This window comes from Astatotilapia calliptera, chromosome 3 (genome assembly GCF_964374335.1).
Source record: "Astatotilapia calliptera chromosome 3, fAstCal68.1, whole genome shotgun sequence".
In the NCBI taxonomy this organism is placed as follows: Eukaryota; Metazoa; Chordata; class Actinopteri; order Cichliformes; family Cichlidae; genus Astatotilapia; species Astatotilapia calliptera.
Window position 1 is genome coordinate 21,437,559 of NC_137424.1, and position 24,506 is coordinate 21,462,064.

The window sequence follows — 24,506 nt, forward strand, 5'->3', positions numbered from 1 at the left end:
AAATTTTAACTTTGTTTTATCGTTCTTTTATTGAGTCTGTTTTATCCTTTTGTTTGGTGGCATGGTTTGGTCAGACCTCTGTCACAGAGAAAAACTCTCTAAATCAGATAGTGAGATGGTCCAGTCGTCTGATAGGTGAGCCACAGTCTTGTTTAGCCTCCCTGTACTCTAAGCAGGTACAGAGGATGGCTTTATCAATCCTTAAAAATGGTTCCCATCCTCTAAGGGGTGAATTTCAGCTTCTTCCCTCAGGACGGAGGTTTCTATTTCCAAGATGCAGGACAAAGCGTTATAAAAATAGCTTTGTCCCCGTTGCTGTCACTGAATTAAATAAGAACTGTTTTTGATTCGAAATATTAAAGTATGTGTCACAGTGAGTTTTATATATTTACTAGGTATGTGTGTTTTTAAAGGGATGTCAAATGCTGTCATTTTTCTGTAAAGCAAATTTACCTTGCCTTTAGGTATAAATAAAGTTACCTTACCTTACCTTAATACTTCTGCCATGACAACCCAAATAAATCAATGAGAGGGAAACGGGAAGATTAGTCGTCAGGCAAGGTTTACTGTTCATTTACCATGCCTTGATAACAGTAAGCTTAACAAAAGAAAAATGTTGGCGACGAGAAAAGGTGTTCTGTCAAAACATCCTACCGTAGCGTAAATTTATAGTCTTGTCTATCAATCCGTGCTAACTTATCAGAATATGCTACTGAGACGGAGGTGTGGTCCCGGGCGCGGCTGCACGGGAGGAGTGGTGCGGTGAGCTCAACGGGGCGGTGCTGGAGACGTAGGTGAAAACAGCTGATGGCGTTTTGGACTGATGATGGTTTCCTTCCCTTTTATAGTGAGACGGGAGAGGAGCGGAGGAGAGAGGGAAATCAGCTGAGACCGACAGCTGTCAGACTGGTCGGTCATAACACAGGAAACTATAAATAAATGTGGCATCTGGAGACAAAGACCTGTGCGTGTGTGTACCTGTGTGTAGTGCATTTCACAGCTACCTTACGTGGTTAATGGCTCTGTCGTATAGGTAGGATGTTCAGATGGCCCAATCACACAACATTAATTAAGGTGGGGGGTGGACAATGGCTATTACACTCGATGCACTCCAGCTGACTTACCTTGGTATTAATGACGACGTACTCACAGTTTGGCGGCTTGAAAATAGCCAAATCTTGCACCCAGCCATTTGTAAATTGGATGTGCGCCTCCAGTGACTTGTAATTACGAAACTGGTTCCCAGTGTAAGCGCTTACTCCACAAACAAGATACGTGAAGATATCAGGGTAGGACAGTGGCGGTAAGTCGTCTGGGTCTTTACTCCACTGCCGTATTTCATATGGGTCCCGATTTGCGATGCACTCTAATGTTTTCAAGTGCTGCTGCTTCGCCTCTGGACGGAATCGGTCTCTATACCGTCCGTTTTCTTTTGAGCTGCTTTTAAGCATGTTTCATGTCGTCGTCGTTCCAACACGATGCGTTTGTTTTGATTTGTGGACCCGGAAAATGGCGCAATACATTGCGGCGTGAACCAGGTGTAGGACTGAACTCTCACACACATCACATCACTATAAGACTGGACTCTCACACACATCACATCACTATAAGACTGGACTCTCACACACATCACATCACTATAAGACTGGACTCTCACACACATCACATCACTATAAGACTGGACTCTCACACACATCACATCACTATAAGACTGGACTCTCACACACATCACATCACCACACACACACTGGTTTTTCTTCATGTACACTTCCTTATAATCTCTTTCTGCTATTTGCACATTTTTACTGTAAATTTCTAAGTTAAATCTGTACATTTTGTAATAACCTGTAAATTGTAAATACTGTAAAACCACTGTCATTTAATGGTCGGGCATTGCACAGCTACAAGCATTTCACCTCATGTCATACTGGGTATGGTTGTGTGTGTGACAAATAAAATTTGAATTTGAAAGTCTTTCCAGGTGAGTTTGATCCAGGAGGGTCTGAAGCCAGAGTCAGACAGAGACTGTGCAGAGACTGTAGAAGGACAGAGCAGCAGCAGAGCAGTCCAGATACACTGATGATCCTCTGTCAGATCCAGAGGGACACACAGGGATGATGCTGGACTCTACATTGTGTCTGACAGTGGAGCTGTTCTCAGAGCAGTTCACTCTGCAGCACTGACAGTCATCTGCACTTCTTCTCATTCCTCTGTCAGTCACTGCTGGATGAAGCTCTCCTCTCCACCTCCCAGTAACATGGCCCAGTCAGAGCGTCTCTACACACAAGCTGCTGCTGCTTCAACCTCTCTGGATCATCAGGACACAGCTCCTCCTCTCTCAGCACACACACCGTCCTGTTTACCATCATCAGCTGCAGAGAGAAGAAGGAAGAGCAGAGGAGATAAACGAGTGTTTCCAGAGACTCTTCATCAGCTGTCAGTCAGTGATGCAGCACATCCAGTATAAAGAGCAGCAGGGACTTCAGTGCTGGGACTGTACTAGGACTCATTGTTGCTTCACTTTTTCTAATCTTTGGATTTTTATTGAAGTTGATGAAAATGTTTTTCCCTCCTAGTTTGAGTTTGGACTTTCATTCATTAGAAGAACCTTGGTGTGTCCACTCTGAGCTCTGTAGGAACCCCAACAACAAGCCCAACAATCCAGATGGACGGTTCCAGCTGTTAACTGGAGGAATTCCATCCAAACATCTGCTCTCACTAAATTCTTCCTCACCTACAGACTGTGTTCTTCACTGCTTTAAACTTGGACATGAATGCAGTCATTGGTCTGCGTGCTGCTTTGTTCAGAGAGCTGATTGGCTGTTGACAGTGTTTGATCAGAGCGTGTCAGCCGTTACCATGGTGACCATAAAGGTCAGAAACAGGAAGTGTTTGTGTCCAATCCTGAAGCCTGTCACCATTCTCCTCTCACAGCTTCACTGAGAAGCTGCAGCTTTACAGGAAACACTGGATCTTTGTTTCATACTGACTGTGTTTAGTACAATACTGCTGACAGCACCACCCACTCACTCCATCACTCTACTTACACCAGAGTCTCCAGTCTGTAGTCTGGACTCTGCTGAAGATCAGACAGCTGCTTCACATCTGAATCCTTCAGGTAGTTTCCTCTCAGGTCCAGCTGTCTCAGATGGGAGGGGTTGGACTTCAGTGCTGCTGCCAGATAATCACAGCTGATCTTTGACAAACCACAGAGACTCAATCTGTATAAAGAATGAAAGATGTAAGTTTATTAGACAAAGTGTGAGCTTGAAATCATTCAGTGTTTCATCATCTGTTCAGAGCTGAAGAAGGTTCAGAATGTAGAAGTTTAGAAAATGGAAACTCCAAACAGCTGAAGCCAACAGGAAGCAGCTTCAAACAGGAAACTGTGCAGAGTTTCAGACTATATGTCCTGATGCAGCCAGTTGGATTTTGGAGATTTGAATCTCTGTTCTGTGACTAAGTCCTTGAATCATTTCTTCCAGTTGGTCCAACAAGACAGACTAAGTGTTGGACATGTGTTGTGGCTCCATTAGGGGAGCTTCTAAATGTGATGTGATGGCCCCTCTGGGTCTGTCAGGTCACAGGACTGAAGAGAGCTCAAACTGGGCACACAGTTGTTCCAGTCTGGACCAAAGACTCTATACTGGGACTGAGGGACTGCTTTGACTGCTCCCACTGGGACTTTATAAAGGCTCATGTTCTCACTTAGATCATCGATTTCTACTTACATTTCTTTCTGGGAAAAATGGGGATTACTTTGGAAACAGGAAGTATTTTCCCCAATAAGCAGCCCTGGATTAGTAAATCACTCCAACATGTTCTCAGGCAGAAGAAGCTGTCTTGTTATGAGGGAGAGAAGAAAAAGATTGAGGCACAGAAACTTGTTGAAAGAGAGATAAAGCAGCTAAAATCAGGTGTAAAAGTAAAGCAGAGGATGAGCTGAATAAAGGACACTCAAGGCTGGCTTGGAAAGGAATGAAGTCCATGGTGGGGATGCAGGACAAGGAGCAAAGATGAATGTGATGCTGAATCAGCAGAAGACTTGGACTCATTTGATTCCAGCTTTGATATCATTGATTTCAATGAAGAGCTTTGTGATTGTAGCAAAGGGCTGGTAGCTCTGAGAGTCCCACTGATGAGGTGTTTGTGTGGAAATCTCTTAGTGGGACCAAAGAGAGAAAAAGCCCTGGTCCTGATGCTGTGGGAGGGAAATGATTGAAGTGTGCTGTGAGGAACTGACTGGGAGATTTTCACACATTTTCCAGTCCTCCTTGGAACAACAGGAAGTTCCCAGCATATGGAAACAAAGGTTAAGTGTCCTATGGCACTCAGTGATGATGGTGCTGTGGCCCCACCACCTCCACCTCTTTGTAAAGGAACTAACTGTCATCTGAAGCTTCAAATCTCAAGCTTCTGTAAAGTTATTTATTTCATATTCTGTATAGTTTTTCATATTTATATCCTGTACATAGCTTGTACTCACTACAGGCTGTACATACTTATAGTTATAGAATATTCACAACATACTTCATACCGTGTACATTATAACACACCATAATAGACCCATTTCTGTAATATACTCACATATCTATATTATTGCTAATATATATTGTTAATATATCTATATCACTAAAGCACTTCTGGATGGATGCAAACTGCATTTCGTTGCCCTGTACCTGTGCATGTGCAATGACAATAAAGTTGAATTCTATTCTAAATGGAACTAAGACTTCCTCCACTAGGTGGCAGTGTCTGATGAGAAAGTGTTAGTGGAGCTGGCCTGGAGTCAGAAACAGGAAGATGCAGGATTTGGGCTGAAATGGGGAAAAGTGGTTCGCACTAGTGCCTTAAAGCAAGAAGGTTGTAGGTTGAAGCTTGTTGGCCTTTCTGTGGAGGTTGGATGTTCTCCCACAGTCCAATGAAATGCTGCTTAGGTTCATTGGTGCTTCTAAATTGGCTGCAGGTGTGGATGTGAGAGAGTGCTTCTCTGTCTCTCTCTGTTGGCCCTGTGATGGACTGCTCACCTGTGCAGGTGGACCACGCCTCTTGCCCTATGACAGCTAGGGCACAGGCAGCAGCCCTGTGAGCCTAAGCTGAATAAACAGTTAGCAAAAATGATCCATAGATGGCCTGAAATCCCCCAGTTAGCAGTTTGGTAGATAGCTATGACATGCTAATCCCATCCAGCAGCTGTATTCTACCTGTAAGCTGATCCCTGCTGAGCCAAAGCACTTTTTCATATACAAATTACAACCTTTAATAGAAACCTATTGGTCAGCATCTTATTAGCCTGCTGTTAGCTTCATTCCACAGAAAACTGAGAGAAACTAACAGAGTTGATAAAGAATAAAGAGAAATGTGCTGATTTAAAGCCTTTGAAGTGCTTCAGATGATCTCTGTCCACTTCTGTCCACTCATTCATTCATGTAAGCTTTCTAATGCAGCTTTGATCTTCACAGTCTGCTTCATGAAACTCATTCTAACCCTGAATGTCAGAGTGTTCCTCCTTCTCTTTCCCATCATTCATGCTGGCAGTGGAGGAGATTTGGATGTTGGACTGTGTTTTGGATGATGTGTGTATGTTTGTGTTGGACTGCTGTCTGTAAAGCAAACGCACATTTTGCTTTGGATTTCAGTGTCAGACAGACTTTAAGGTGGAATGAAGAGTTGGAGAGTTTCACAGTGAATTATCCAGTGGAGGATTTTTCTTCTTCTTTGAAGGTTTGAAATGTGAACATTGTTCTGCTGCAGTCAATGGACTAAACCAGAGAAGAAGAAAACAGACTTTACCATGAAGATCCTCAGTGTGGATCAGTATAATATCAGCCTGATGTCTGCAGTTTAGTGTCAGCACAACTTTCACATCATATTCATCTCAGCACAACTAAAACATGCTGACTGACCTCAGAGTTTCAAGTCCACATCCTGGACTCTCCAGGAAACCACACAGATGCTTCACTCCTGAATCCTGCAGCTTGTTGTTGGAGCTCAGCTCCAGCTCTCTCAGGTGGGAGGGGTTGGACTTCAGCGCTGCTGCCAGATAATCACAGCTGATCTCTGACAAACCACAGCCCCACAATCTGTATAAAGAATGAAAGATGTAAGTTTATTAGACAAAGTGTGAGCTTGAAATCATTCAGTGTTTCATCATCTGTTCAGAGCTGAAGAAGGTTCAGAATGTAGAAGTTTAGAAAATGGAAACTCCAAACAGCTGAAGCCAACAGGAAGCAGCTTCAAACAAACACAACAAGAGAAAAAACTCTGAATGTTTCACATTAAAGTCGTACATTTCTCATAAAAACAGGACAAAGACTTGAAAAAGTCGTGTTTTTCCTTCCAGGAACCACAAGGCTTCACTTTTAAAGGTGAAGTGTGAAAGAAATGGACATATTTGAAGTCCAACACCTTTTTCCAGTCACATTATTAAAGCAGACAAACTACAAGCTCATTTTCATTCCAACAAGTCATCTTCTGACCTGGACTAACAACACTGGTCTCTATGTGCAGCTGGCTGTGAGACCAGTGCTCAGGGAGCGTCTACAAAGTGCAACACTGAAAGAACATCACACACTCATTTGCTTCCAGCACTTTCACACAAACATCTACTGTCATTATTGTCACCAAACTCTGTGGATCCTTTATTGCAAATTCAAATGGGATCAAATGGTCAGACAAAAGAGGGTTATGAGGAAATATGATGAAATGTTGTGTATTAGCAGCAAGTTATTGAATCATTTTCCTCAGAAACCAAACAAAATGATTGACAAACATGTTTTTACAAACTCAGTGTTGGACTTGGATCAGCAGGATAAGCTGATGTTTAAAGGCATTTGAGTCTCGCTGTATGAGAGTCCAGTTATTACTCAATATTTATGGATGATGTTCTTTCTGTGTTGCACTTTGTAGACGCTCCCTGAGCCTCACAGCCAGCTGCACATGGACCAGCTGACATTACCCAGCATTAGAGGCGGCTGTAAAAAAATGGATTTTCCTATTTAAATGGTTTTAATTTGAATAAAGCGATGTTGATTCATTCAATCCTGAATCGATTTTTAATATAAATGTATTTTGCCAGAATCTCAGGTTAAAGCTCCCAAAAGTATTTCAACAACAAGCAAACAGATAAAACAGTAAATGAGAGCAGCTAAACACACAAAGATGGAAACACAGAGCGTGGATCGTTCACTCGACGGCACGTACACGGACACGCCGTCGGGGCTGAAAGTGGACAGCTCACAGATCCTGAAGCTGCAGGTTTCATCTGTCTCCAACCAAAACTGAGTGAACCAGCAGCAGAAGAAGATCCAAACTACGCTTTACGTTTGATGAACATCGTCATGAATTCTCTCTGACTTTGACGTTTACTTCCTGCACAGCTCTCTCTCTCTCAGTGTACTTCAAGAACAGTTTACCTTCAAAAATCTGTTTCCTGCATTATTCACTGCTTATTACGCACCAGTCTGCTGTTGTGTTCACTGCTGTCGGCCTCCCAAAACAAAGCCTCATTTCTGCTGTTCAATACTGAAGAAATGTAAACCTTTTAAAATGATGACAGATTACAAACTCTCAGCTGTGTCTGTAATCAAACCTCTGTAACTTTGCTTCACTTCAGCAGCATCAGCTCATGTTCACATGTTGATTCATGGTTTGCTTCAGTTTTTGATGGACTGCAGAATATTTTGAAGGTTATCTGCTATAAAAAGCCAGAAGAGGAAAATCTGCTTCATGTGTTTCTGTTTGATCCTCAGTGACTTTGACACAAAGGCCTCTGCTGTGATGATCACACCTCTGATCAAGTCTCACAGTGTCAGCTTTGTTTTTATACATATGGATATGTGCTGATAAATGATCAGAGTTATAATATTTCCCACTGTCTGCTGTGTGCCGTGACCTTTGACCTGCTAAAGACAGTCAGCTGTGGATTATTCATTGTTGTGTCTGATACTTAGAACTGTGAGGAAGAACACTACACAGTTAATCAGGGTCCCCTCTCTCTGAATCAGGAAAGGTGGGCAGGCCGCGTGTGGGCCGCGGGCCATACGTTGAGTCTCACTGTTTGAAATGTGAACATTGTTCTGCTGCAGTCAATGGACTAAACCAGAGAAGAAGAAAACAGACTTTACCATGAAGATCCTCAGTGTGGATCAGTATAATATCAGCCTGATGTCTGCAGTTTAGTGTCAGCACAACTTTCACATCATATTCATCTCAGCACAACTAAAACATGCTGACTGACCTCAGAGTTTCAAGTCCACATCCTGGACTCTCCAGGAAACCACACAGATGCTTCACTCCTGAATCCTGCAGCTTGTTGTTCAGGTTCAGGTCCAGCTGTCTCAGATGGGAGGGGTTGGACTTCAGTGCTGCTGCCAGATAATCACAGCTGATCTCTGACAAACCACAGCCCCTCAATCTGTATAAAGAATGAAAGATGTAAGTTTATTAGACAAAGTGTGAGCTTGAAATCATTCAGTGTTTCATCATCTGTTCAGAGCTGAAGAAGGTTCAGAATGTAGAAGTTTAGAAAATGGAAACTCCAAACAGCTGAAGCCAACAGGAAGCAGCTTCAAACAAACACAACAAGAGAAAAAACTCTGAATGTTTCACATTAAAGTCGTACATTTCTCATAAAAACAGGACAAAGACTTGAAAAAGTCGTGTTTTTCCTTCCAGGAACCACAAGGCTTCACTTTTAAAGGTGAAGTGTGAAAGAAATGGACATATTTGAAGTCCAACACCTTTTTCCAGTCACATTATTAAAGCAGACAAACTACAAGCTCATTTTCATTCCAACAAGTCATCTTCTGACCTGGACTAACAACACTGGTCTCTATGTGCAGCTGGCTGTGAGACCAGTGCTCAGGGAGCGTCTACAAAGTGCAACACTGACAGAACATCACACACTCATTTGCTTCCAGCACTTTCACACAAACATCTACTGTCATTATTGTCACCAAACTCTGTGGATCCTTTATTGCAAATTCAAATGGGATCAAATGGTCAGACAAAAGAGGGTTATGAGGAAATATGATGAAATGTTGTGTATTAGCAGCAAGTTATTGAATCATTTTCCTCAGAAACCAAACAAAATGATTGACAAACATGTTTTTACAAACTCAGTGTTGGACTTGGATCAGCAGGATAAGCTGATGTTTAAAGGCATTTGAGTCTCGCTGTATGAGAGTCCAGTTATTACTCAATATTTATGGATGATGTTCTTTCTGTGTTGCACTTTGTAGACGCTCCCTGAGCCTCACAGCCAGCTGCACATGGACCAGCTGACATTACCCAGCATTAGAGGCGGCTGTAAAAAAATGGATTTTCCTATTTAAATGATTTTAATTTGAATAAAGCGATGTTGATTCATTCAATCCTGAATCGATTTTTAATATAAATGTATTTTGCCAGAATCTCAGGTTAAAGCTCCCAAAAGTATTTCAACAACAAGCAAACAGATAAAACAGTAAATGAGAGCAGCTAAACACACAAAGATGGAAACACAGGGCGTGGATCGTTCACTCGACGGCACGTACACGGACACGCCGTCGGGGCTGAAAGTGGACAGCTCACAGATCCTGAAGCTGCAGGTTTCATCTGTCTCCAACCAAAACTGACTGAACCAGCAGCAAAAGAAGATCCAAACTACGCTTTACGTTTGATGAACATCGTCATGAATTCTCTCTGACTTTGACGTTTACTTCCTGCACAGCTCTCTCTCTCTCAGTGTACTTCAAGAACAGTTTACCTTCAAAAATCTGTTTCCTGCATTATTCACTGCTTATTACGCACCAGTCTGCTGTTGTGTTCACTGCTGTCGGCCTCCCAAAACAAAGCCTCATTTCTGCTGTTCAATACTGAAGAAATGTAAACCTTTTAAAATGATGACAGATTACAAACTCTCAGCTGTGTCTGTAATCAAACCTCTGTAACTTTGCTTCACTTCAGCAGCATCAGCTCATGTTCACATGTTGATTCATGGTTTGCTTCAGTTTTTGATGGACTGCAGAATATTTTGAAGGTTATCTGCTATAAAAAGCCAGAACAGGAAAATCTGCTTCATGTGTTTCTGTTTGATCCTCAGTGACTTTGACACAAAGGCCTCTGCTGTGATGATCACACCTCTGATCAAGTCTCACAGTGTCAGCTTTGTTTTTATACATATGGATATGTGCTGATAAATGATCAGAGTTATAATATTTCCCACTGTCTGCTGTGTGCCGTGACCTTTGACCTGCTAAAGACAGTCAGCTGTGGATTATTCATTGTTGTGTCTGATACTTAGAACTGTGAGGAAGAACACTACACAGTTAATCAGGGTCCCCTCTCTCTGAATCAGGAAAGGTGGGCAGGCCGCGTGTGGGCCGCGGGCCATACGTTGAGTCTCACTGTTTGAAATGTGAACATTGTTCTGCTGCAGTCAATGGACTAAACCAGAGAAGAAGAAAACAGACTTTACCATGAAGATCCTCAGTGTGGATCAGTATAATATCAGCCTGATGTCTGCAGTTTAGTGTCAGCACAACTTTCACATCATATTCATCTCAGCACAACTAAAACATGCTGACTGACCTCAGAGTTTCAAGTCCACATCCTGGACTCTCCAGGAAACCACACAGATGCTTCACTCCTGAATCCTGCAGCTTGTTGTTGGAGCTCAGGTCCAGCTGTCTCAGATGGGAGGGGTTGGACTTCAGTGCTGCTGCCAGATAATCACAGCTGATCTCTGACAAACCACAGCCCCACAATCTGTATAAAGAATGAAAGATGTAAGTTTATTAGACAAAGTGTGAGCTTGAAATCATTCAGTGTTTCATCATCTGTTCAGAGCTGAAGAAGGTTCAGAATGTAGAAGTTTAGAAAATGGAAACTCCAAACAGCTGAAGCCAACAGGAAGCAGCTTCAAACAAACACAACAAGAGAAAAAACTCTGAATGTTTCACATTAAAGTCGTACATTTCTCATAAAAACAGGACAAAGACTTGAAAAAGTCGTGTTTTTCCTTCCAGGAACCACAAGGCTTCACTTTTAAAGGTGAAGTGTGAAAGAAATGGACATATTTGAAGTCCAACACCTTTTTCCAGTCACATTATTAAAGCAGACAAACTACAAGCTCATTTTCATTCCAACAAGTCATCTTCTGACCTGGACTAACAACACTGGTCTCTATGTGCAGCTGGCTGTGAGACCAGTGCTCAGGGAGCGTCTACAAAGTGCAACACTGACAGAACATCACACACTAATTTGCTTCCAGCACTTCCACACAAACATCTACTGTCATTATTGTCACCAAACTCTGTGGATCCTTTATTGCAAATTCAAATGGGATCAAATGGTCAGACAAAAGAGGCTTATGAGGAAATATGATGAAATGTTGTGTATTAGCAGCAAGTTATTGAATCATTTTCCTCAGAAACCAAACAAAACGATTGACAAACATGTTTTTACAAACTCAGTGTTGGACTTGGATCAGCAGGATAAGCTGATGTTTAAAGGCATTTGAGTCTCGCTGTATGAGAGTCCAGTTATTACTCAATATTTATGGATGATGTTCTTTCTGTGTTGCACTTTGTAGACGCTCCCTGAGCCTCACAGCCAGCTGCACATGGACCAGCTGACATTACCCAGCATTAGAGGCGGCTGTAAAAAAAATGGATTTTCCTATTTAAATGGTTTTAATTTGAATAAAGCGATGTTGATTCATTCAATCCTGAATCGATTTTTAATATAAATGTATTTTGCCAGAATCTCAGGTTAAAGCTCCCAAAAGTATTTCAACAACAAGCAAACAGATAAAACAGTAAATGAGAGCAGCTAAACACACAAAGATGGAAACACAGAGCGTGGATCGTTCACTCGACGGCACGTACACGGACACGCCGTCGGGGCTGAAAGTGGACAGCTCACAGATCCTGAAGCTGCAGGTTTCATCTGTCTCCAACCAAAACTGAGTGAACCAGCAGCAGAAGAAGATCCAAACTACGCTTTACGTTTGATGAACATCGTCATGAATTCTCTCTGACTTTGACGTTTACTTCCTGCACAGCTCTCTCTCTCTCAGTGTACTTCAAGAACAGTTTACCTTCAAAAATCTGTTTCCTGCATTATTCACTGCTTATTACGCACCAGTCTGCTGTTGTGTTCACTGCTGTCGGCCTCCCAAAACAAAGCCTCATTTCTGCTGTTCAATACTGAAGAAATGTAAACCTTTTAAAATGATGACAGATTACAAACTCTCAGCTGTGTCTGTAATCAAACCTCTGTAACTTTGCTTCACTTCAGCAGCATCAGCTCATGTTCACATGTTGATTCATGGTTTGCTTCAGTTTTTGATGGACTGCAGAATATTTTGAAGGTTATCTGCTATAAAAAGCCAGAAGAGGAAAATCTGCTTCATGTGTTTCTGTTTGATCCTCAGTGACTTTGACACAAAGGCCTCTGCTGTGATGATCACACCTCTGATCAAGTCTCACAGTGTCAGCTTTGTTTTTATACATATGGATATGTGCTGATAAATGATCAGAGTTATAATATTTCCCACTGTCTGCTGTGTGCCGTGACCTTTGACCTGCTAAAGACAGTCAGCTGTGGATTATTCATTGTTGTGTCTGATACTTAGAACTGTGAGGAAGAACACTACACAGTTAATCAGGGTCCCCTCTCTCTGAATCAGGAAAGGTGGGCAGGCCGCGTGTGGGCCGCGGGCCATACGTTGAGTCTCACTGTTTGAAATGTGAACATTGTTCTGCTGCAGTCAATGGACTAAACCAGAGAAGAAGAAAACAGACTTTACCATGAAGATCCTCAGTGTGGATCAGTATAATATCAGCCTGATGTCTGCAGTTTAGTGTCAGCACAACTTTCACATCATGTTCATCTCAGCACAACTAAAACATGCTGACTGACCTCAGAGTTTCAAGTCCACATCCTGGACTCTCCAGGAAACCACACAGATGCTTCACTCCTGAATCCTGCAGCTCGTTGTTGGAGCTCAGGTCCAGCTGTCTCAGATGGGAGGGGTTGGACTTCAGTGCTGCTGCCAGATAATCACAGCTGATCTCTGACAAACCACAGTCCTTCAATCTGTATAAAGAATGAAAGATGTAAGTTTATTAGACAAAGTGTGAGCTTGAAATCATTCAGTGTTTCATCATCTGTTCAGAGCTGAAGAAGGTTCAGAATGTAGAAGTTTAGAAAATGGAAACTCCAAACAGCTGAAGCCAACAGGAAGCAGCTTCAAACAAACACAACAAGAGAAAAAACTCTGAATGTTTCACATTAAAGTCGTACATTTCTCATAAAAACAGGACAAAGACTTGAAAAAGTCGTGTTTTTCCTTCCAGGAACCACAAGGCTTCACTTTTAAAGGTGAAGTGTGAAAGAAATGGACATATTTGAAGTCCAACACCTTTTTCCAGTCACATTATTAAAGCAGACAAACTACAAGCTCATTTTCATTCCAACAAGTCATCTTCTGACCTGGACTCACAACACTGGTCTCTATGTGCAGCTGGCTGTGAGACCAGTGCTCAGGGAGCGTCTACAAAGTGCAACACTGAAAGAACATCACACACTCATTTGCTTCCAGCACTTTCACACAAACATCTACTGTCATTATTGTCACCAAACTCTGTGGATCCTTTATTGCAAATTCAAATGGGATCAAATGGTCAGACAAAAGAGGGTTATGAGGAAATATGATGAAATGTTGTGTATTAGCAGCAAGTTATTGAATCATTTTCCTCAGAAACCAAACAAAATGATTGACAAACATGTTTTTACAAACTCAGTGTTGGACTTGGATCAGCAGGATAAGCTGATGTTTAAAGGCATTTGAGTCTCGCTGTATGAGAGTCCAGTTATTACTCAATATTTATGGATGATGTTCTTTCAGTGTTGCACTTTGTAGACGCTCCCTGAGCCTCACAGCCAGCTGCACATGGACCAGCTGACATTACCCAGCATTAGAGGCGGCTGTAAAAAAAATGGATTTTCCTATTTAAATGGTTTTAATTTGAATAAAGCGATGTTGATTCATTCAATCCTGAATCGATTTTTAATATAAATGTATTTTGCCAGAATCTCAGGTTAAAGCTCCCAAAAGTATTTCAACAACAAGCAAACAGATAAAACAGTAAATGAGAGCAGCTAAACACACAAAGATGGAAACACAGAGCGTGGATCGTTCACTCGACGGCACGTACACGGACACGCCGTCGGGGCTGAAAGTGGACAGCTCACAGATCCTGAAGCTGCAGGTTTCATCTGTCTCCAACCAAAACTGAGTGAACCAGCAGCAGAAGAAGATCCAAACTACGCTTTACGTTTGATGAACATCGTCATGAATTCTCTCTGACTTTGACGTTTACTTCCTGCACAGCTCTCTCTCTCTCAGTGTACTTCAAGAACAGTTTACCTTCAAAAATCTGTTTCCTGCATTATTCACTGCTTATTACGCACCAGTCTGCTGTTGTGTTCACTGCTGTCGGCCTCCCAAAACAAAGCCTCATTTCTGCTGTTCAATACTGAAGAAATGTAAAGCTTTTAAAATGATGACAGATTACAAACTCTCAGCTGTGTCTGTAATCAAACCTCTGTAACTTTGCTTCACTTCAGCAGCATCAGCTCATGTTCACATGTTGATTCATGGTTTTCTTCAGTTTTTGATGGACTGCAGAATATTTTGAAGGTTATCTGCTATAAAAAGCCAGAACAGGAAAATCTGCTTCATGTGTTTCTGTTTGATCCTCAGTGACTTTGACACAAAGGCCTCTGCTGTGATGATCACACCTCTGATCAAGTCTCACAGTGTCAGCTTTGTTTTTATACATATGGATATGTGCTGATAAATGATCAGAATTATAATATTTCCCACTGTCTGCTGTGTGCCGTGACCTTTGACCTGCTAAAGACAGTCAGCTGTGGATTATTCATTGTTGTGTCTGATACTTAGAACTGTGAGGAAGAACACTACACAGTTAATCAGGGTCCCCTCTCTCTGAATCAGGAAAGGTGGGCAGGCCGCGTGTGGGCCGCGGGCCATACGTTGAGTCTCACTGTTTGAAATGTGAACATTGTTCTGCTGCAGTCAATGGACTAAACCAGAGAAGAAGAAAACAGACTTTACCATGAAGATCCTCAGTGTGGATCAGTATAATATCAGCCTGATGTCTGCAGTTTAGTGTCAGCACAACTTTCACATCATATTCATCTCAGCACAACTAAAACATGCTGACTGACCTCAGAGTTTCAAGTCCACATCCTGGACTCTCCAGGAAACCACACAGATGCTTCACTCCTGAATCCTGCAGCTTGTTGTTCAGGTTCAGGTCCAGCTGTCTCAGATGGGAGGGGTTGGACTTCAGTGCTGCTGCCAGATAATCACAGCTGATCTCTGACAAACCACAGTCCCACAATCTGTATAAAGAATGAAAGATGTAAGTTTATTAGACAAAGTGTGAGCTTGAAATCATTCAGTGTTTCATCATCTGTTCAGAGCTGAAGAAGGTTCAGAATGTAGAAGTTTAGAAAATGGAAACTCCAAACAGCTGAAGCCAACAGGAAGCAGCTTCAAACAAACACAACAAGAGAAAAAACTCTGAATGTTTCACATTAAAGTCGTACATTTCTCATAAAAACAGGACAAAGACTTGAAAAAGTCGTGTTTTTCCTTCCAGGAACCACAAGGCTTCACTTTTAAAGGTGAAGTGTGAAAGAAATGGACATATTTGAAGTCCAACACCTTTTTCCAGTCACATTATTAAAGCAGACAAACTACAAGCTCATTTTGATTCCAACAAGTCATCTTCTGACCTGGACTAACAACACTGGTCTCTATGTGCAGCTGGCTGTGAGACCAGTGCTCAGGGAGCGTCTACAAAGTGCAACACTGAAAGAACATCACACACTCATTTGCTTCCAGCACTTTCACACAAACATCTACTGTCATTATTGTCACCAAACTCTGTGGATCCTTTATTGCAAATTCAAATGGGATCAAATGGTCAGACAAAAGAGGGTTATGAGGAAATATGATGAAATGTTGTGTATTAGCAGCAAGTTATTGAATCATTTTCCTCAGAAACCAAACAAAATGATTGACAAACATGTTTTTACAAACTCAGTGTTGGACTTGGATCAGCAGGATAAGCTGATGTTTAAAGGCATTTGAGTCTCAATTCAATTCAATTCAATTCAATTTTATTTATATAGCGCCAAATCACAACAAAAGTCGCCTCAAGGCGCTTCATAGATACAGAGAAAAACCCAACAATCATATGACCCCCTATGAGCAAGCACTTTGGCGACAGTGGGAAGGAAAAACTCCCTTTTAACAGGAAGAAACCTCCGGCAGAACCAGGCTCAGGGAGGGGCGGCCATCTGCTGCGACCGGTTGGGGTGAGAGAAGGAAGACAGGATAAAGACATGCTGTGGAAGAGAGACAGAGGTTAATAACAGATATGATTCAATGCAGAGAGGTCTATTAATACATAGTGAGTGAGAAAGGTGACTGGAAAGGAAAAACTCAATGCATCATGGGAATCCCCAGCAGCCTACATCTATTGCAGCATAACAAAGGGAGGATTCAGGGTCACCTGGTCCAGCCCTAACTATATGCTTTAGAAAAAAGGAAAGTTTTAAGCCTAATCTTAAAAGTAGAGATAGTGTCTGTCTCCCGAATCCAAACTGGAAGCTGGTTCCACAGAAGAGGGGCCTGAAAACTGAAGGCTCTCCCTCCCATTCTACTTTTAAATACTCTAGGAACAACAAGTAGGCCTGCAGAGCGAGAGCGGAGCGCTCTAATAGGGTGATATGGTACTACAAGGTCATTAAGATAAGATGGGGCCTGATTATTTAAGACCTTGTATGTGAGGAGCAGGATTTTGAATTCAATTCTGGATTTAACAGGAAGCCAATGAAGGGAAGCCAAAACAGGAGAAATATGCTCTCTCTTTCTAGTCCCTGTCAGGACTCTTGCTGCAGCATTTTGGATTAGCTGAAGGCTTTTCAGTGAGTTTTTTGGACATCCTGATAATAATGAATTACAGTAGTCCAGCCTGGAAGTAATAAATGCATGAACTAGTTTTTCAGCGTCACTCTGAGACAGGATATTTCTAATTTTAGAGATGTTGCGCAAATGGAAGAAAGCAGTCTTACATATTTGTTTAATATGTGCGTTGAAGGACATGTCCTGGTCAAAAATGACTCCAAGGTTCCTCACCGCGTTACTGGAGGCCAAGGTAATGCCATCCAGAGTAAGAATCTGATTAGATACCATATTTCTAAGATTTTCAGGGCCGAGTACAATAACCTCAGTTTTATCTGAATTAAGAAGCAGAAAGTTAGCGGCCATCCAGGTCTTTATGTCTTTAAGACATTCCTGCAGTTTAACTAATTGGTGTGTGTTATCTGGCTTCATGGACAGATAGAGCTGGGTGTCATCTGCATAGCAGTGAAAATGTATGCTATGTCTTCTAATGATACTGCCTAAGGGAAGCATGTATAATGTAAACAGAATTGGTCCTAGCACTGAACCCTGTGGAACTCCATAATTAACCTCAGTGTGTGAAGAGGACTCTCCATTTACATGCACGAATTGGAGTCTATTAGATAGATATGATACAAACCACTGCAGCGCAGTACTTGTAATACCTACAGCATGTTCTAATCGCTCTAATAGGATATTATGATCAACAGTATCGAACGCTGCACTGAGGTCTAGCAGGACAAGCACAGAGATGAGTCCACTGTCAGAGGCCATAAGAAGATCATTTGTAACCTTCACTAAAGCTGTTTCTGTGCTGTGATGAGCTCTGAAACCTGACTGAAACTCTTCAAATAAACCATTCCTCTGCAGATGATCTGTTAGCTGTTTGACAACTACTCTTTCAAGGATTTTTGATATGTCTCGCTGTATGAGAGTCCAGTTATTACTCAATATTTATGGATGATGTTCTTTCTGTGTTGCACTTTGTAGACGCTCCCTGAGCCTCACAGTCAGCTGCACATGGACCAGCTGACATTACCCAGCATTAGAGGCGGCTGTAAAAAAATGGATTTTCCTATTTAAATGGTTTTAATTTGAATAAAGCGATGTTGATTCATTCAATCCTGAATCGATTTTTAATATAAATGTATTTTGCCAGAATCTCAGGTTAAAGCTCCCAAAAGTATTTCAACAACAAGCAAACAGATAAAACAGTAAATGAGAGCAGCTAAACACACAAAGATGGAAACACAGAGCGTGGATCGTTCACTCGACGGCACGTACACGGACACGCCGTCGGGGCTGAAAGTGGACAGCTCACAGATCCTGAAGCTGCAGGTTTCATCTGTCTCCAACCAAAACTGAGTGAACCAGCAGCAAAAGAAGATCCAAACTACGCTTTACGTTTGATGAACATCGTCATGAATTCTCTCTGACTTTGACCTTTACTTCCTGCACAGCTCTCTCTCTCTCAGTGTACTTCAAGAACAGTTTACCTTCAAAAATCTGTTTCCTGCATTATTCACTGCTTATTACGCACCAGTCTGCTGTTGTGTTCACTGCTGTCGGCCTCCCAAAACAAAGCCTCATTTCTGCTGTTCAATACTGAAGAAATGTAAACCTTTTAAAATGATGACAGATTACAAACTCTCAGCTGTGTCTGTAATCAAACCTCTGTAACTTTGCTTCACTTCAGCAGCATCAGCTCATGTTCACATGTTGATTCATGGTTTGCTTCAGTTTTTGATGGACTGCAGAATATTTTGAAGGTTATCTGCTATAAAAAGCCAGAACAGGAAAATCTGCTTCATGTGTTTCTGTTTGATCCTCAGTGACTTTGACACAAAGGCCTCTGCTGTGATGATCACACCTCTGATCAAGTCTCACAGTGTCAGCTTTGTTTTTATACATATGGATATGTGCTGATAAATGATCAGAATTATAATATTTCCCACTGTCTGCTGTGTGCCGTGACCTTTGACCTGCTAAAGACAGTCAGCTGTGGATTATTCATTGTTGTGTCTGATACTTAGAACTGTGAGGAAGAACACTACACAGTTAATCAGGGTCCCCTCTCTCTGAATCAGGAAAGGTGGGCAGGCCGCGTGTGGGCCGCGGGCCATACGTTGAGTCTCACTGTTTGAAATGTGAACATTGTTCTGCTGCAGTCAATGGACTAAACCAGAGAAGAAGAAAACAGACTTTACCATGAAGATCCTCAGTGTGGATCAGTATAATATCAGCCTGATGTCTGCAGTTTAGTGTCAGCACAACTTTCACATCATATTCATCTCAGCACAACTAAAACATGCTGACTGACCTCAGAGTTTCAAGTCCACATCCTGGACTCTCCAGGAAACCACACAGATGCTTCACTCCTGAATCCTGCAGCTTGTAGTTGTCACTCAGGTCCAGCTCTCTCAGATGGGAGGGGTTGGACTTCAGTGCTGCTGCCAGATAATCACAGCTGATCTCTGACAAACCACAGTAACTCAATCTGTATAAAGAATGAAAGATGTAAGTTTATTAGACAAAGTGTGAGCTTGAAATCATTCAGTGTTTCATCATCTGTTCAGAGCTGAAGAAGGTTCAGAATGTAGAAGTTTAGAAAATGGAAACTCCAAACAGCTGAAGCCAACAGGAAGCAGCTTCAAACAAACACAACAAGAGAAAAAACTCTGAATGTTTCACATTAAAGTCGTACATTTCTCATAAAAACAGGACAAAGACTTGAAAAAGTCGTGTTTTTCCTTCCAGGAACCACAAGGCTTCACTTTTAAAGGTGAAGTGTGAAAGAAATGGACATATTTGAAGTCCAACACCTTTTTCCAGTCACATTATTAAAGCAGACAAACTACAAGCTCATTTTGATTCCAACAAGTCATCTTCTGACCTGGACTAACAACACTGGTCTCTATGTGCAGCTGGCTGTGAGACCAGTGCTCAGGGAGCGTCTACAAAGTGCAACACTGAAAGAACATCACACACTCATTTGCTTCCATCATCCAACCTGAAGAGGAAACAGAGACGCCTCCCCTTCAAAGTAAAAGCTGCTCCTTTTGGACACAGTATCAAAGAAAGTCTACAGTATAACACAGAAAAGACAGAACAAAGTTTTGGTTGTTTTTAAATTGTGCAGAAATGAAACTACACTAAGCTCAATTATGTGACAGACATTTCATCCCATGTCAGTTTGGCCTCATCCTGGGCCGGATTATCCAGCACACACTCTGACCACAGGCCCAGGGGCCACGCACAGCTGGGCTCCATCCAAGAGACAGGAAACAAACCAACACAATAATAAAAAGCACCATGTGATCTTCTTACATCTTCAAGACAAACATAGTAAAAACATGAGCATATTTGTTTCCTGATAAAATGATGTGACAGGTAGAACAGAGTAAAGTGGTGGTGTTACAGCCTTTCTCCCCTCTGCTGCCGAGGCTGTTAGTCTCTCCCAAACTCAGCTACAGGACTTCCAAATGAATGAAAGCAGCAGAAGTGGCTTTACAAATGAAAGAGGAAGAGGAGAAGAAGAGGAGAGGGAGGCCACCCTGACCATCACTCCAGCTGAAAACATCACACTTCCATTAAAGTTGGTGAGAAAATGTTGAGCAGGATGAGCTGCTGGCTAATCTGGAGGCTGTAGCAGCAGCTCACAGTCACAGTGGATTTCCACTCATGAAAAAGCTCTGGCTGCTTTATTTCTCATCTCATATCAGAGACTTTAAAGCTTCACTGAAGCTGTACTGTGATGCTTCCATATCCCAGTGAGGCCTCCATAATGATTTCAGCTGTTCTGTACACACACTGTGTGCCCTGTATGGCTCAAAGTCTCTGCAGCCTGTTTTTATCTGCTATCATCAGATCTTCATCATCCTCATTCACATCCCTCACACACTCTACAGCCTCATCAGCACTGACTTCATCTTCACTGACTGATGGAGCACAACATGAACCTGTGGAGGCTGAAACACTGTCCTGTCAAACATCTCCCCGTCACCACTCCACTTCTGTCAGCCTTTAAATGAACCCTGCTCAAGTCTGTCACTTCTGTTTGGAGCCAAAAGAGGTTAAAGATTATGCCACTACATTCTTGTCTAGAAAATATTAAACTGTATTTGGTGACACACAAAAAAGGGTAAAAGTATAGTTTGGGTCCACACATGTCCAAACCCTGGTGTGTAGGCCTACTTAGTATTGAGAAAAGCCCACTAAAAGAACGCCCACCAGACCAAAGCAATGGTTTTGACTTGATCAGCATTAACCCCGCCCCCTGACTTTGATGGGTGAAGCTGACAAATAAAATGTATTTATGAACAGCGATGCAGGGCCAGGAGTAGCAACGTGAATTAAATAAATACATCATTAAATAATTCATTAAATGTGTCAGTAAAATAATTAAAATAGAAAACAAACCAATAATTGATTAAATATGTAATTAACTAATTAGAATTGTACATAAATAAATAATGAATTATTTTAAATGAAATTAACCGATAATTCATTATCAATATATTTTTTTAATTAATTACTGAAATAAATAATTCATTAGTGATGTATTTATTTAATAAACCATAAAATTATTGCTACTTTACTCAAAATAAATTTAAGACATCAATATTAAAGGTTAAATTATGATAATGAATACATGCAACTATAACTGATGACATAAGAATTTGGATTTTTAAGCTAAAGCGAAGCTGCTGACTCACTTGGCATGTTACTCTCAAACCCTCCCTAATAACAAGAACATAATTACACTTTAGCCACAAGAGGGCAGCAGCATTAATACAAGTCACGTGTATATAAAGGTACAGTGATTATATTACAGTGATTTTGACAAAAACAAAACAGAGGTTCATGGCAGTGTGTTTTTCATAACATACCAACCAAATTAAATAATAAAAACTTTATAACTTACAGAGCTTTTTTAGAGGCTTTGACCACTGGCAGCAGCCTCAGAAGAGCCTCCTCTGAAGCAAAGTATTTATTCAGGTCAAACACATCCAGATCTTTTTCTGATGACAGTAAGATGAAGACCAGAGCTGACCACTGAGCAGGAGACAGTTTATCTGTGGAGAGACGTCCTGAACTCAGGGACTGTTGGATCTCCTCCAGTAGAGAACGATCATTCAGTTCATTCAGACAGTGAAACAGATTGATGCTTTTCTCTGCAGACAGATTCTCACTGAGCTTCTCCTTGATGTACTGAACTGCTTCCTGATTGGTCTGTGAGCTACTTCCTGTCTGTGTCAGCAGACCTCGTAGGAGAGTCTGATTGGTCTGCATTGAAAGACCCAGGAGGAAGCGGAGGAACAAGTCCAGGTGTCCATTTGGACTCTGTAAGGCCTTGTTCACAGCACTCTGGTGGAGAGATTGGAGTTTTGGTTTATCAAATAGTTTAGACCACATGGACGTTGTTTGTTGTTCTTCCAGCAGATTGAGTCCAGAGTTGATGAAGGTCAGGTGGACATGAAGAGCAGCCAGAAACTCCTGAACACTGAGATGAACAAAGCAGAACACCTTGTTCTGGTACAGTTGTTTCTCCTCTTTAAAGATCTGTGTGAACACTCCTGAGTACACTGAGGCTGCTCTGATATTGATGCCACACTCTGTCAGGTCTGGTTCATAGAAGATCAGGTTTCCTTTCTGCAGCTGATCAAAAGCCAGTTTTCCCAGAGACTCAATTATCTTCCTGCTCTCTGGACTCCAGTGTGGATCTGTCTCAGCTCCTCCATCATATTTGATCCTCTTGACTTTGGCCTGAACCACCAGGAAGTGGATGTACATCTCAGTCAGGGTCTTGGGCAGCTGTCCTCCCTCTCTGGTTTCCAGCACATCCTCCAGAACTGTAGCAGTGATCCAGCAGAAGACTGGGATGTGACACATGATGTGGAGGCTTCGAGCTTTCTTGATGTGGGAGATGATCCTGCTGGCCTGCTCCTCATCTCTGAATCTCTTCCTGAAGTACTCCTCCTTCTGTGGGTCAGTGAACCCTCTGACCTCTGTCACCATGTCGACACACTGAGGAGGGATCTGATTGGCTGCTGCAGGTCGTGTTGTTATCCAAAGGCGAGCAGAAGGGAGCAGGTTCCCTCTGATGAGGTTTGTCAGCAGCTCATCCAATGAGGTGGACTTTCTTGTTTCAGTCAGGATTTTAGTTTTGTTGAAGTCCAAATTAAGTCGACACTCATCCAGACCATCAAGTATGAACACAACCTGGAAGTCTTCAAGCCTGCAGATTCCTGATTGGTTAGTTTGATTAAAGAAGTGATGAACAAGTTCCACCAAGCTGAACTTTTCCTCTTTCAGCACATTCAGCTCTCTGAAAGTGAATGGAAATATGAACTGGATGTCCTGGTTGGCTTTGTCTTCAGCCCAGTCCAGGCTGTATTTCTGTGTTAAGACTGTTTTCCCAATGCCAGCCACTCCCTTTGTCAGCACTGTTCTGATTGGTTCGTCTCTTCCAGGTGAGGCTTTAAAGATGTCTTCTTGTCTGATTGTTGTTTCTGGTCTGTCTGGTTTCCTGGATGCTGTTTCAATCTGTCTGACCTCATGTTCCTCATTGACCTCTGCAGTCCCTCCCTCTGTGATGTAGAGCTCTGTGTAGATCTGATTCAGGAGGGTTGGGCTTCCTGCTTTAGCGATGCCCTCAAACACACACTGGAACTTCTTCTTCAGTTGGGCTTTAAGTTCTCGTTTACAGAGTGGAGCAAATATTTCTGAAGGTAAGAAATTCAGAAACAAATATTATATAATAAATATCATAGCCTTTCAGTACCCTGAAAGGATGAATGTCTATTGGTCCATTTCTTGAGCTATTAGGAAAGATCAATATTCAGTCTTTAGAGAAATTCTCTTACTGCTCTGCAGATGGTCAGCCATCTCATGCTGCTTAAGTCTCCTCAAGAAGTGGAGTGTGATCTTCAGAAATGCTTCTCTGCAGCTCTTTCTTTCATCTTCATCCTCTCCTTCAAACATCTCCTCATCCTCCATCTGGCTCTTTAAAGTTTCTGGGTGATCTGGACTCAGAAGCTTCTGGATCTTCTTCAGCTCGTTCTTCACAAACATGGTGATGTTGTCCTCCAGCCGCTGGAAAAGAAAACTATATGAATTACCCAGTCGTAAATGGACTGGTTCTTATATAGCTCTCTTTGATACTCTGTGCACACAAAGCATTTTATACAACATGCCTCATTCAACCAAGCACATTGTTCTATGCTTAAATACTTTCTTTCACACTCTGATGGATGCATCAGAGGGCAGCTTGGGTTTAGTACGTTACCCAGTACATTTGCCAGCCAGGGTTTGATTCACAAACCTTCTGACTAGTAGCTGACCTGCTCCCCTCCTGAGCTACAGTCACCCCAATCTGACTGAAATCATGGAGCCCAAACTCTGACTTATGTTGGACACACTGACAATCCTCTGGTCCACAAAGTGCAGCATAGAGGTGACTGAAAAGAACAAATGTAAACGTAGTACTACAAACCATAACCACAGAGTCCAGGTGTGT

General features: G+C 42.0%; 1 protein-coding gene across 1 annotated transcript; it reads right to left on the reverse strand.

Annotated features, from left to right (window-relative positions):
* Positions 1 to 1,859: 1,859 nt before the first annotated feature.
* On the reverse strand, positions 1,860 to 24,077 carry LOC113012522 (NACHT, LRR and PYD domains-containing protein 12-like). Its single transcript, XM_080298315.1, has 10 exons — positions 23,854 to 24,077; positions 21,912 to 23,712; positions 19,308 to 19,484; positions 15,241 to 15,417; positions 12,907 to 13,083; positions 10,573 to 10,749; positions 8,240 to 8,416; positions 5,907 to 6,083; positions 3,048 to 3,221; positions 1,860 to 2,372 (listed from the first exon to the last, which is right to left on the reverse strand). Exons 1-10 carry the CDS (start codon positions 24,059 to 24,061, stop codon positions 2,369 to 2,371), a joined length of 3,249 nt encoding a protein of 1,082 aa, XP_080154441.1. The 5' UTR covers positions 24,062 to 24,077; the 3' UTR covers positions 1,860 to 2,368.
* Between the last annotated feature and the right edge of the window lie 429 nt (positions 24,078 to 24,506).